This window comes from Syngnathoides biaculeatus, chromosome 10, assembly GCF_019802595.1.
Source record: "Syngnathoides biaculeatus isolate LvHL_M chromosome 10, ASM1980259v1, whole genome shotgun sequence".
In the NCBI taxonomy this organism is placed as follows: Eukaryota; Metazoa; Chordata; class Actinopteri; order Syngnathiformes; family Syngnathidae; genus Syngnathoides; species Syngnathoides biaculeatus.
The window spans coordinates 18,851,321-18,864,028 of record NC_084649.1 but is presented as its reverse complement, the minus strand read 5'-3'; the positions used below and the strand labels follow the sequence as shown (position 1 = coordinate 18,864,028).

The window sequence follows — 12,708 nt, the reverse complement described above, 5'->3', positions numbered from 1 at the left end:
CACCACTGGTGCTACAACAGTCAGAAAACTAATCATCAATGGAACTTACCATAGATCCATCCAATTGCTATGGACTGACACACCGATAGGAGGAGCAGGTTGTTGCCGCTACAGACGTAATGGTCAAAAAGCTGAAGGAAATACAAGCCCCCCTGCAAAGAAGATACAGTGGTGACGGATCAGCGCACGACAGAGTGTACGCGCGCAGTCATTAACACAAATCAGGGCCGCCATTTGATAACGTAAATACGGCGAGAACAAAAAACAACGCGATAAGCGCGGAGTTGCGCTCTCACCTCGGTGACGAGAAGAAGGCCGAGGAAGAAGCAAACGGAGCAGAGACAAAGCAGCAGCAGCTCTCGTCGATAAGCCCTCCGGAAAACAGTCGGGAACATATCGGTGACGGAGGTCATCAGGCACTCCAAGCTGACAAACTAGCAGGAGAAAGACGCGTCAACGCCAACTTTCTCAAGCCGCGAGCCCGTTTTCAGCTGACCTGTGTGTCGGCACCCAGCAGGATGACCATGATGAAGAAGCAGATGGACCACAACTGAGGCAGGGGCATCATTGCAACGGCTCGTGGATACGCGATAAAAGCCAGGCCGGGTCCTGTTTGTTTTTTTAGACACATGACAGTCATAATTCAAACAAGTCCTGCAGGTGCAAGGTCGTCACAAAACCATTGAAACCGCTCGACACGTTACGGGCCTTTACAAGATGACTCAAAACACCAGCCAGCGATTGAGTACTGTAATTTCCACACGTCTTCATCATTGCGATTTATGCGGCGATGTGGCTAATTTATGCATTTTTTCCCTAACGGTCGCAATATATGTGCCGAAGATGTGACTTTTACCGGTAGGTTTTCTTTTAACCGGCCCTGTTAGCACTGCGCAAGCGCTGTGCTAGCGTGTTGCTGCTGTGATACTACCGTGTCTCGGTGATTTTTACGTTTTTTTTTTTACCGGCCCTGTTAGCGCTGTGCTAGAATGTTGCTGCTCTGTTAGTGCAGCATCTCAGTGATTTTTATGGTATGTTTTTTTTTTCTTAACCGGCTCTGTCAGTGCTGTGCTAGCATGTTGCTGCTGTGTTACTGCAGCGTCTTGGTGATTTTTATGGTATGTTAATTTATTTATTTTTTAATCGGCCCTGTTAGCGCCGCACTAGCGTATTTTTGCTGGGTTACTGCCACGTCTCAGTGATTTAGGTAAGTTTTTTTTTAATCGGCTCTGTTAGTGCTGTGCTACCGTGTTGCTAATGTGTAGCTGGCGTGGCTGTTTTTTTTTTTTTTTACCTGTATGTATTTTTTTTAACCGGCCCTGTTCGTGCTACTGTGTTGCTGCTAAGCTAAGGCATTAAAACTCTTTTTGTGTACCGGATTTGTAAATATCTCGTGTTTCAATGTGGGCACTTGCGGCTTATGTATGTACGAAATGGTATTTCCCTTACAGATGTACTGGGTGAATCTTATAATCCGGTGCGCTCTGTAGGCCGGAAATTACGGTAGACAAACTCGAAATGCATTTGGCATTAATATCTTTAGATATAAGCTCTGTATGAACGACGTAAAAAATTATGAATTACACTTAAATACTTACCAGTGGCAGCCACTACAGATATTGGCAATCCTTGTTCGTAGGACATGAAACCCAAAACGGAAAAGATAGCAAAGCCCGCCACAAAGCTTGAACCAGCATTCACCAAACACAGAACAAACGTGTCCCTAAGGGAGAGACATAGAAACAATTATTATATTAAAAAAAAAGTTTAATCACTTATATGTGGAAAGTGATCTCAAATAAAATGTATCAAAGTACGTTTAAAATCAGTTGTATAATCTACAATACTTTTCTACACTATGTTAATCAGAGGCTGCATGTTGTAGTATTTTTTGCAACCACCAGGGAGCAGACTCCACTCCGTTAACTTGTGTGGGAAATAAAATGCGAGTGGAAAAAAACAAGAATGTCAGGTCCCCGTTTTGAGAGATGAAACCTCTTCACACGTATCAATATGGGTTGAGTGCGGATCGACACAAAACGTCCGCAACAAGTCATTCGGCGCTGCGTTGTCAAAGGGGAAAGAAAGCGCTTCAAAGGGCATCCGGAGCAGCTGGACTTAGAAGAGCATTTGACCTTGAAAGGTCACACCCGGCCGGCCTTTTTGATAAACAAGGCAGAACGTAGACCTTCGTGTGCCATGAATGAAAATATTGTTGAAGCAGAAACGGGCTGGACAGAAAGAAAATGGAGGGCAAAGACGGGACACAGATGGGACGGAGAACTTACTTGTAGCAGTTATTATTAAACTCGTTGTAACTGCCGAGGGCTGTCAAACTCCCCTGACAAATCCCAAAGGAGAACAGGACTTGTGCACCTGCATCCATCCAAACCTGAGTGTGCATGTCAGAAAATGAAATATTTACGTTCCCTTGATCAAACAACCGAGAATTTTTTTTTTTTACAATATTTGAATTTAATCTGATACACAGGATTTAGCCTATTCAGCTGATTGTGCATCCCGCCATGGTACTTTGGTTGATTTTGATTTATTTTCACCTGGCACGTTATTACTTACTTGAGGGTCCACCAACCTTGTCGGGTCAGGATAGAGGTAGAAAACGATGCCGTCCATGGCACCGGGTAAAGTTAGTCCACGAGCCAACAGAACAACCAACATGACATAAGGGAAAGTGGCCGTAAAGTAAACTACCTGTCGACGAGAGACACGTGAGGCTTAAATGCTTGGGAAATACATTGGAATCGTTAGATCAAATCAAAAAGGGATCAAGGCTAAACTGTGCTCAAGGCGAAGCAATGCGCAGTAATAATCCATTTGTTGATACCAAGCAGAACTAGGCCATAGTTGATTGCGTCCCAATGTTGGTGGATTACCGTTCGGCATTTACTGCTGTGGGAGAGACCAGAGGCACTTGGAACACGGGCTCGCTTGCGATACTTGCAAATTGCTCCAATCAGGGACAAGACAGGAATCACATGGTTCACCTGCCGCGTGATTCCTTTAGACTTGAGGCTGTAGGTGAAGAAGTGGCGCCAGAAAGCAGGCACGGTCACATTTCTCGCGGGGCGCATCGAGACAAACAGCCGCGCTCGCAATCACACCTATGGGCAATTTAGAGCAGGGGTGTCAAACTCATTTTATGTCGCGGGCCGCATTGTACTTGCGATTTCCCTCGAAGGGCCGTTATGGCTGTGAAACGATAAAAAAAAAAAAAAATCTTTAACCGCCTCATCGTATTTACACGTGAAATTTATGAACTAGTTTTGGAATCAGAAATCGAGGGGAATGGGTTTTTCCAACTATTGTTGTTTGGTAACACAAAAATTACAATTTGAAATTTTGGTACAGATTTGAACAAAACAAAAACAAAAAAAATCACAGAAGTTGATACACATGATTTGCCTCTGCGGGCCACATAAAATCACGCGGTGGGCCAGTTGTGGCCCTCGGGCCTCGCGTTTTGACACCTGTGATTTAGCGTGTCCAATTAATGTTGCATGTTTTTGGGATGTGGGAAGGAACCGGAGTGCCCGGACAAAAAACCCACGCAGCCACGAGGAGAACATGTAAACTCCACACAGGCGGGGCCGGGATCAAACCCTGGACCTCAGAACTGTGAGGCCAACGCTTTCCAGCTGATCCACCGTGCCGCCAAAGCAAGTACAAATAAATACATCCATCCATTCATACATCTTCTTTGCCGCTTATCCTCCCGAGGGAGTGCTGGAGCCTATCCCAGCTGTCAACAGGCACGAGGTCGCCAGCCAATCGTAGGGCACATCGAGACAAATAGTCGCACTCACAATCCCATCTAGGGGCAATTTAGAGCATCCAATAAATGTTGCATGTTTATGGAATGTGGGAGGAAAAAACCCACGCAGGCACGGGGAGAACATGCAAACTCCACACGGGCGGGGCCGGGATCGAACTCTGGACCTCAGAATTGTGAGGCCAACGCTTTACAGCCACCAAAGCAAGTACAAATAAATACCAAAAAAATAAAAAAAGCTTCTGCCGCTCCAACTATCGCTCAAGCTTCTACTCCAGCGATCGACGAAGGTTCTGCTTCAGCTACGAAGCAAGCGACTTCTCCAGCCGCTCAAAAAGCCGGTGTCAACCGAAGAAAAACGGACTTGGCTGAACTTTAGCCCAAATGTTGTTCGAAGCTCACCAAAAGCTGGACAACAGAAAATCCCTTCACAAAAAAAAAAAAAAAAAAAAAAAAAAGTAGAGCACAAGATGAAACCTTGTAAGGCGAAATGGAAAATAAACCTTTGATTGTTGTTGCTAGTGCACAGTGGCACGATTTCTACAGTTTTATGGAAAAATATTCAGATGTTAGTGTACTTAAATCCTGTACTCTGTGAGGCACCATAGTGCAGTGGTTAGAGCATTGGTTTGATAAACCAGCGGTTGTGGGTTCATATCCCACTGGGGCCTCCACTCCCTGAGAAGGGTTGCGTCAGGAAGGGTATATCCGGTGTAAAAAAAAAAAAATTGTGCTAAACAAATATGTGCGTTCATCTGAGATGACACGCTGTGGCGATCCCTAACGGGACAAGCCGAAAGAAACTTACTTACTCTGCAGAACCACACCAGTGTTTTTGTTTTGAACCAAACGCTTTCAATGGCCTTTATTTCATAATTTTACAATTGACCCCAAGGTACGACAGAGCTGATCTGGACAGTTGGGACATTTGTAATTTTTCTACAGTGAAGACAAAAAGTATTTGAACCTCTTGCTATATTGGAAGTTCTCCCACTTAGAAATCATGGAGGGGTCTGAAATTTTCATCGTAGGTGCATGTCCACTGTGAGAGAGATCATCTAAAAAGAAAAATCCAGAAATCACAATCTATGATTTTTTTAACAAGAGGAGTCATGGGAGAAAGTTTTGTGGTCAGATGAGACCAAAATGGAACTTTTTGGTCATAATTCCATGAACTGTGTTTGGAGGAAGAAGAATGATGAGTTGCCTTGAACACCATCCCTACTGTGAAGCATGGGGGTGGTAGCAGCCAGGAAAACCAAGGAGTGGCTCCGTAAGAAGCACTTCAAGGTTCTGGCGTGGCCAAGCCAGTCTCCAGACCTAAACCCAATAGAAAATCTTCGGAGGGAGCTGAAACTCTGTGTTTCTCAGCGACAGCCCAGAAACTGGTCTGATCTTGGGAAGATCTGTGCGGGGGAGTGGGCCAAAATCCCTCCTGCAGTGTGTGCAAACCTGGTGAACAACTATTCTCAGGTGTTCATATACTTATTGTCCTCACTGTATTTGCAATGAAGTCATTTCCCGTTTGTGTTGCACATGTATTTTGTATGCCACTAGGTTAAAAAAAATTTCAAAATTAGAGACAGAAATGTCAAAAATGTTGCAATTGTCTCCAGTCTCTCCAAGCCTTTTTTTTGTTGCTGTCAGCTTTCTGATCACGTGGCTTTTTGTGTGAAACTCACACGAGCGGACGTGCGTCTACAAAAATAACGCGTGTTACCTTTCCAGTGGATCTCACTCCTTTCCAAACACAGAAGTAGCACAGAATCCAAGCCAGCAAGAGACACAAGGCCAGCTCCCACCTCAGGCTGCCGATCTCTTCTATCCCCTTGGATATCCCCAGAACTCGTCGCCTTGAGAGACAAACGTCACAAGCAGACATTAAAACGCTTTCAGTCAAGGCCGTCTGTAATTTCACTTCGTAGAATCAAGATTTTTTATTTTGAAAATGTTGAGAAATAATCCTTTCGTCCAGGAATAAAATATCCATCCATTTTCTTAGCCGCTTATCCTCACAAGGGTCGCTAGGAGTTCTGGCGTCTATCTCAGCTGTCAACAGGGAGGAGGCGGGGTACACCCTGAACTGGTCGCCGGCCAATCACAGGGCACAAAGAGACAAACATCCGCACTCACAACTACACCTAGGAGCAATTTAAAGTGTCCAATAAATGTTGCGTTTTTTTTGGGATGTGGGAGGAAATCGGAGTACCCGGAGAAAACCCACGCAGGCACGGGGAGAACATGCAAACTCCACGCAGGCGGGTCCGGGATCGAACCCGGGACCTCAGAACTGTCAGGCCAACAACGCTGATCCACCGTGCCGCCAGGACTAAAATATGATATTGTATGTGTCTAATCACTTGTCGATCAGTTTTTTTTTCATCCTGCCTTCCGAAAGACAAGAAATGTGTGAAATTTCCGGCATTCCATCCATCCAATTTCTGAGCCGCTTATCCTCACAGGGGTAGCGGTACTGCTTGAGCCTATCCCAGCTATCTTCCCACAGGACGCTCTGAGCGAGGGCACATAGAGGGCAGACAAAGAACCAGTAACATGCACAATCACACAATTTAGAGTGTCCATTCCCAAAAATACATATTTGTTGAGTGCTTACAATTTAAATAAAATGTTCTCGCGAGCTAAACAAATACTTCCTGACATGAGATTAGACTCGGGCTATTCATTTTGAGCGCAATGTAATAATTAATAATAAATACACTCAGTCGACAAACCAATATGTATGTTGACACAATTTAGAACTGTAATACATTTTTTTTTTTTTTCCCCCATACAGCATTTACAAGTGCAGGGGTAACTTGAGATACAAGTGACCCCGACTCACGACTTTTGTGTCGTGGACATAAAGTGCACATGCCGAAGGCCAATGTCACGTTTGCTGAATTTCAAACAAAATCACAAGCGTCGCAACATTTTTGTCATTCTCTTTTTGACCTTGTGTCATTTCCGTTCCGCACACGAATGCCAGATAAGCGTTGACAGGAAGATGGATGGATGGCTGATTCCCGCTGCGATACCGGGTTTTCGTGGACTCCTGAACCGTATAGTTGAACTTAAAGGTCAAGTGTCATCCCTATAGACATTCTAAAATAGATATTGAAATGAAAATTATTATTCAATTATTCACTTCAATGTCCGTACCAAAAAAATAAATATGAGCGGGGAGCGCAAAGTTGCGGAAGTCTCATTCCACATCCAAGCGGTCGCCACATTGGCTGCATCTTCTGTCCGTGACGTCGCACCGGGACATTCGCCATTGAAAACACGCTGTGGCCCCGACTGTGGGAGACGAACACGCCCCTTCTGACACGGAAGCTCTTTTCCAAGAAGTGAGTGAAGTGTACGGAGCAATATTACCCTAGTGTTTCGAGCCATATTTAGATGATATGCGGATTACTTCTAACAACAGACTCCCAGACGGTATGTATGAGCCAGCCCGGGTTTGGCCGGCGGTTTGTCAGCCCATCTACTATGAGACACGGAAGCTCTTTACAAAGAAGAGAACATCTCACAATCGAGTGGGCAATATCACCTTGGTGTTTCGAGCCATATTTAGATGATATGCGGATCAATTCAAACTAACAGACTCCCATACAGTATGTATGAGGCAGCTCAGCCAAGCCGTGCTCGTCCACGAGGCACGACGCGGCAACCTTCGCCGGCGAGCCCGACCCAGAAGCCGTCCGACGCGCACATTGACACATTTAGCACCCCTGTCAAACGTACGCGGATCTTTTGTTACGTTATGAGAGACGGATTACGTTGTCCCCCCCCAAACTATTATTTTTTTTTTTTAGTAGCTATATACATGCATCTATCTGTCATTTGGAACCCACAAAGTTACGAGCTCATCCTTTTCACCCGTGCAATCCATTTCCCACTTATGAAGGGTATTTCCATCCTCCCGAGTGTTCGAGCAATATCCACCAATGCAACGAGCCGGAATTTTAGCTAACACAAAGGAACAATGAGCTAGCTTCCCGCAGGTAAAACTAAGAGAAACAAACGAGTCCTCTTGAGCGTCCTCCTGCCTCCAACGTCACTTCCTGCTTCTTGTCAAAGAGAAATCCCTCAAGAGGATTTTCATGGCGGGAGTTACAAAAAGCCATAGACGTCAAAATCATGTTTTGTGGTGGAAAAAAATGGATGGGTCCATACCGTTTTTTTTCACTGATAACATACTAAAATCCATCCATTTTATGACACTTGACCTTTAAATGCAACATGGCTGTCTCAGTGTAACAATTTTCTCAATTTTGTCGATAGTCAGATCCAGTTTTGCAATCTAAAAAGCAGCTTTGCTACATTGTCACTGGGGCACACTTATTTTTTGCAAGATTGCGCTACTGTGCGCCGTTCCTTATTTTGCAGTCCAGAAGCGCAGTCGTGCGAGTATTTTTCCACATGGGTATGCAACATAAAATATGGATTCTGAAAGGAAACTCGAGATGTTGTTTGAAATTTGATGGGATCTACTAATTTATGGTGAGCGGTGTTGACACGAGTTATGTGCCGATTATCTTTTGAGAATCTCTGAGCATGACTCATTGGCAGATGTCACGGGAGGGGGGGGGGAGGGATGGGGGGGGGGGATGTCATTCCTGAGTTGAAGTTGTCAGAAGAAAAAACTATACAGTGTGTAGGCCAGTCAGTAAATTTACTTGGTTGTGTTGCATTGCCAAAACAACCAGTGCTAACTTCCAAGACTTTTCCTGACCCTGAATTACTTTTTTGCACGCGTGTGTGGTATTTTGGTGCGGTTACGCAGGTGGGAGGCGAGGTTACATTCAGGAGGGACATTCTTTTGAAATGAAGCAGCCGACGCGAGTTGCCATAATTTTGCTGGAAAATCAGCTTCTCCTCCTGTTCATGATTCTGCGTTATGTAGATGGGTCTCCGAATCAGCCCCCCTGGCAGGCTACACTTGGTCTTGTCTGACAAAATGATTTGCCAGCTCTAAGAATCACGAGGCGATCTGCCTTTTTCACCCAGAAACAATGCAACACTCTTTTTTTCAAGTATTTGTTCCTCAAGACGTTAAAAGGACAACAATTTACACGCATTCTGTTTTAATCAGTAGAGTTAAAAATCATTTCTGCAACTTTTTGGGGAAAATGGACTACTCTGATCATCCATCCATCCATCCATCCATCCATCCATCCATCCATCCATCCACTATCTACTGCTTTTCCGGGTCAGGTAGCGGGGGAAGTAGCTTCAGCAGGGATACCCAGACTTTCCTTTCCCCAGCCACTTCTTCCAGCTCTTCCGGAGGGATCCCGAGATGTTCCCAGGCCATAGTCTCTCCAGCGTGTCCTGGGTCGTCCTCGGGGTCTCTTTCCGGTGGGACGTGCCCGGAACACCTCACCGGGGAGGCGTTCGGGAGGCATCCGAATCAGATACCCCACCCACTTCATCTGGTCAGGAGTAGCGGCTCGACACTGAGCCCCTCCCGGATGACCGAGCTTCTCACCCTATGTCTAAGGGAGAGCCCGGACACCCTGCGGAGGAAACTCATTTCGGCCGCTTCTTCATAACACATTTATCGATTATAATGGCATTACAATCCGACATTGCGTTTTTTACATTTCATTCAAGAAGTTAAGAGAGTCTTCAGCTTGCAGAGTTCCGAAAGGGTAAATTCTATGTCTACTTTCATCTTGTCGTTCCGTATCAATGGGGATTTTATTTTTTCCTTGAGAGATTTTTAAGTAATATCCTTAAACGGATGGTAGAATCCCTTTCTGAGTATTCTACACTTGTGTTTTGGTTAGTGTTCGAGCTACTAAAATCCATCCATCATCTTCTAACCGCTTACCCGAGTTCAGGTCATGGGGGCCTTCGCAGGGACACCCAGATTTCCCTTATCCCGGTCACTTCTTCCAGCTCTTCCGGAGGGATCCCGAGGCGTTCCCAAGCCAGCCGAGAGACATAGTCTCTCCAGCGTGTCCTGGGTCGTGACCTGGGGTTGCTTTCCGGTGGAACTTACTCGGAATGCCTCACCAGGGAGGCGCCTCTGAGGCATGCAGATCAGATACCCCTTCCACCTCATCTGGCTCCTCTCAATGCAGAGGAGCAGCAGGTCTACTCTGAGCCCCTCCCGGATGACCAAGCTATCTCTAAGGGAGAGCCCAGACATCCTGCGGAGTACACTAATTTTGGCTGCTTGTATTCAGGATCTTGTTCTTTCAGTCATGACCAACAGCTCGTGATCGTAGGTGAGGGTAAGAACATAGATCGACCGGTAAATTGAAAGCATCGCCTTTCGACTTTTCTCCTTCTTTACCACAATGGACTGATACTAAGTATCTCCCACACCAGTCTTCCCTCACTCGTGAACCAGATCTCAAGATACTTGAATTCCTCCACTCGTGGCAGGATCTCATCCCCGACCTGGAGAGGTCACGCCACCTTTTTCTGACTGAGGACCAAGGTCTCAGATTTGGAGGTGCTGATTCTCATCCTAGCCGGTTCATGCTTGCCTACGAACCGCTCCAGTGAGAATTGGAGATCGTGGCTTGATGAAGTCAACAGAACTACATCATAGCAATAAGTATACCCACAATTGCTCGGTGCCTCTGACCGTGGGCATCTCCAGAGTGGAAGAGAGTCCAACCCCTCTCAAGAGGACGTGTACCAGTTCCCAAGCCGTGTGCGGAGCTGAGTACCACATTCCTAGAGCTGGATTTTGTAGCTGGAGATCTGATCGGCGAGGGACCTGCCTTCGGCCACTGCCCAGTTCACACTCCACCTGAACCGTATGGCCTCTCCCACAGGCGGTGAGCCCATGGGAAGGGGGACCCACGTTCCTGTTTGCGGCTGTGCCAGGCCGAGACCCATGGGTGCAGGCCCAGCCACCAGGCGCTTTCCTTCGAGTCCCACCTCCAGGCCCCGGTGCCCCACATCCGTCCAAGGGAAACCTTGATCCAATTTTTGTATTCATCCTATAGGTTTAAGGAGCCGTGCTGTGTCTGGACCTTTTTGCCATGGGTAACCATACCAGGGACACGAAGCCCCAGACAACCCAACTCCGAGGATCCTTGGAACACACAAACCCTTCCACCACAAATAAGGTGACGGATCAGGGACCGGAGTTACAAAAATGACATTTCTATAGCCTGATGTCTGATTTTAGTGTTTTTCAGTCAAGGCATTTACTAGTGTAATATAAGATAAAAAAAAAAAATACATCTAGTAATGATGAAAAAAACCCAACAAATATTTAAACTGCACTTACTCCCAGAATTCCGTTGCAGGAGTTGTCGAATTTGCCGGTGCCGTCCAATTACTTGACGCATTTTTTTTGTCAAATTCAACACAATTATCTAAGGAAACAATCAGATAAATGGAAAAAAAGTAAAAATGGATCAAGACAGACAATATTTGATATCGATAAAATACTACACAGTAATTTTTTTTGTACTCGTTGTAACAACTTCAACAAAGTCCTTCCCATGGCCTGCACGTGACGACGGGTGCGGTCTACCTGTGTTCCAGATGTTCCTGCAGCTGGCCCACGGAACCTCCGCACTGAAGGATGAGAAGAGATAGAAGAACGCCCAGGCCTGGATGACGATGTACGACACCGCAGCGTAGGCAATCACTACCTGGGTTGCGTAGCCAATCCCTGAGGGCACAAGTTGGCTCAATGGCTGATACGAGCAGGTAAATTAACCATAAGCATGTGCTGTGTTCTATTATTATTGTTCTATCCTCGCTGAAGGAAAATCTCCCAAAAAAGGAGTTTGACACCCTCTTTCGTAAAGTATGATCAAAAAGTGAAAGTGATCTATAGCTGCGCGACAGGTTTCTTCGTCAAGCGTGCGCACGGACACATGGATGTGTTGTTTGGACGCCGTCCACCGTACGCCGTCCTGGTGCCGTAAATAACCTCTCGGAATCACATGTCACGGGCTGAGAGCGGCTTCCAACAAGCGCGCTATTTACGAGGGCGAGCGTCTTCTAAAAACGGGGGCCCCGGCTCGTTTCGCTATTTCCATAATCTTGTCACGGTATTAATAGCACATTAAAACTTTCATGTGTTCAGTTGGAAGGAATGAACTCGGGGCGGTGTGCCACGGATGGGAAAGTCAAAGGGGTGTGGACAGACTTGCACATTGTCGGCTTGTTAAGAATAGAAAAAAAAAAAAATTCTAAACACACTTCATCCAGACCAGGGGTGTCAAACTCGTTTTTATCGCGGGCCACGTTGTAGTTACGGTTTTCTGTCAGGAGACCATTATGAATGAAATCATGAAAATCTTTAATTGACCCTTCATATTTACACATAAGATTTTGGACTCAGAAATCAACGGTAATGGTAATTTCTAATTTTTTCAAACTATTGCTGATGTTTGGTAACAAAAATGCTTGCACTACATCAACGTCATCGTTTATGATGTCACAGTTTGAGATTTTTATTCAAATTTGAACAAAAATCATGGAAGTCGATACACATGATTTGCCTTTGCGGGCCACATAGAATCATGTGGCAGGCCGCATCTGGCCCCCGGGCCTCGAGTTCGACACCGATGATCTAGACCAACAGTGCTCTCCCCCCCCCCCCCCCCCACTCTATATACTATAACCCAGATGAATTTAAAACAATGAAAATTTCGTTGAACTCAATATAAGCTTTGGGGCCACGCAACTCAAAGGTTGCAGATTCAATCTTCAGCTCTTCTGACCAATCTTGAAGTGCCCCTGAGCAAAAAACCCAACTCCCAAGTCGCTCGTGACGCCGCATCATTCACTCAGTTGCTGCAAAAAAAGATTTATTTTGCGGTACTACTACTGATGTAGCCAGGGCTCAAAAGTTTGATTCCAGATTTCTCCCGGGGCAAGTCGAAAATAGACACACGAGCTAGTAAAATATCCGACGTTTACGATTTGACAAGTGT

The 12,708-nt window shown here is 45.7% G+C and overlaps 1 protein-coding gene across 2 annotated transcripts in view; it reads right to left on the bottom strand.

The window, feature by feature from the left end:
- The window catches only part of frs3 (fibroblast growth factor receptor substrate 3), a 69,869-nt gene that overhangs the window by 18,692 nt on the left and 38,469 nt on the right, over window positions 1-12,708 (bottom strand). For both annotated transcript variants that reach the window (XM_061832013.1, XM_061832007.1), the window contains exons 4-12: window positions 11,295-11,435; window positions 11,046-11,133; window positions 5,511-5,643; window positions 2,578-2,712; window positions 2,289-2,392; window positions 1,599-1,723; window positions 497-609; window positions 297-434; window positions 50-152 (exon numbers count right to left, since the gene is read on the bottom strand). In XM_061832013.1, the coding sequence (XP_061687997.1) occupies window positions 50-152; window positions 297-434; window positions 497-609; window positions 1,599-1,723; window positions 2,289-2,392; window positions 2,578-2,712; window positions 5,511-5,643; window positions 11,046-11,133; window positions 11,295-11,435 (1,080 nt within the window). The remainder of the gene's footprint in view (window positions 1-49; window positions 153-296; window positions 435-496; window positions 610-1,598; window positions 1,724-2,288; window positions 2,393-2,577; window positions 2,713-5,510; window positions 5,644-11,045; window positions 11,134-11,294; window positions 11,436-12,708) is intronic.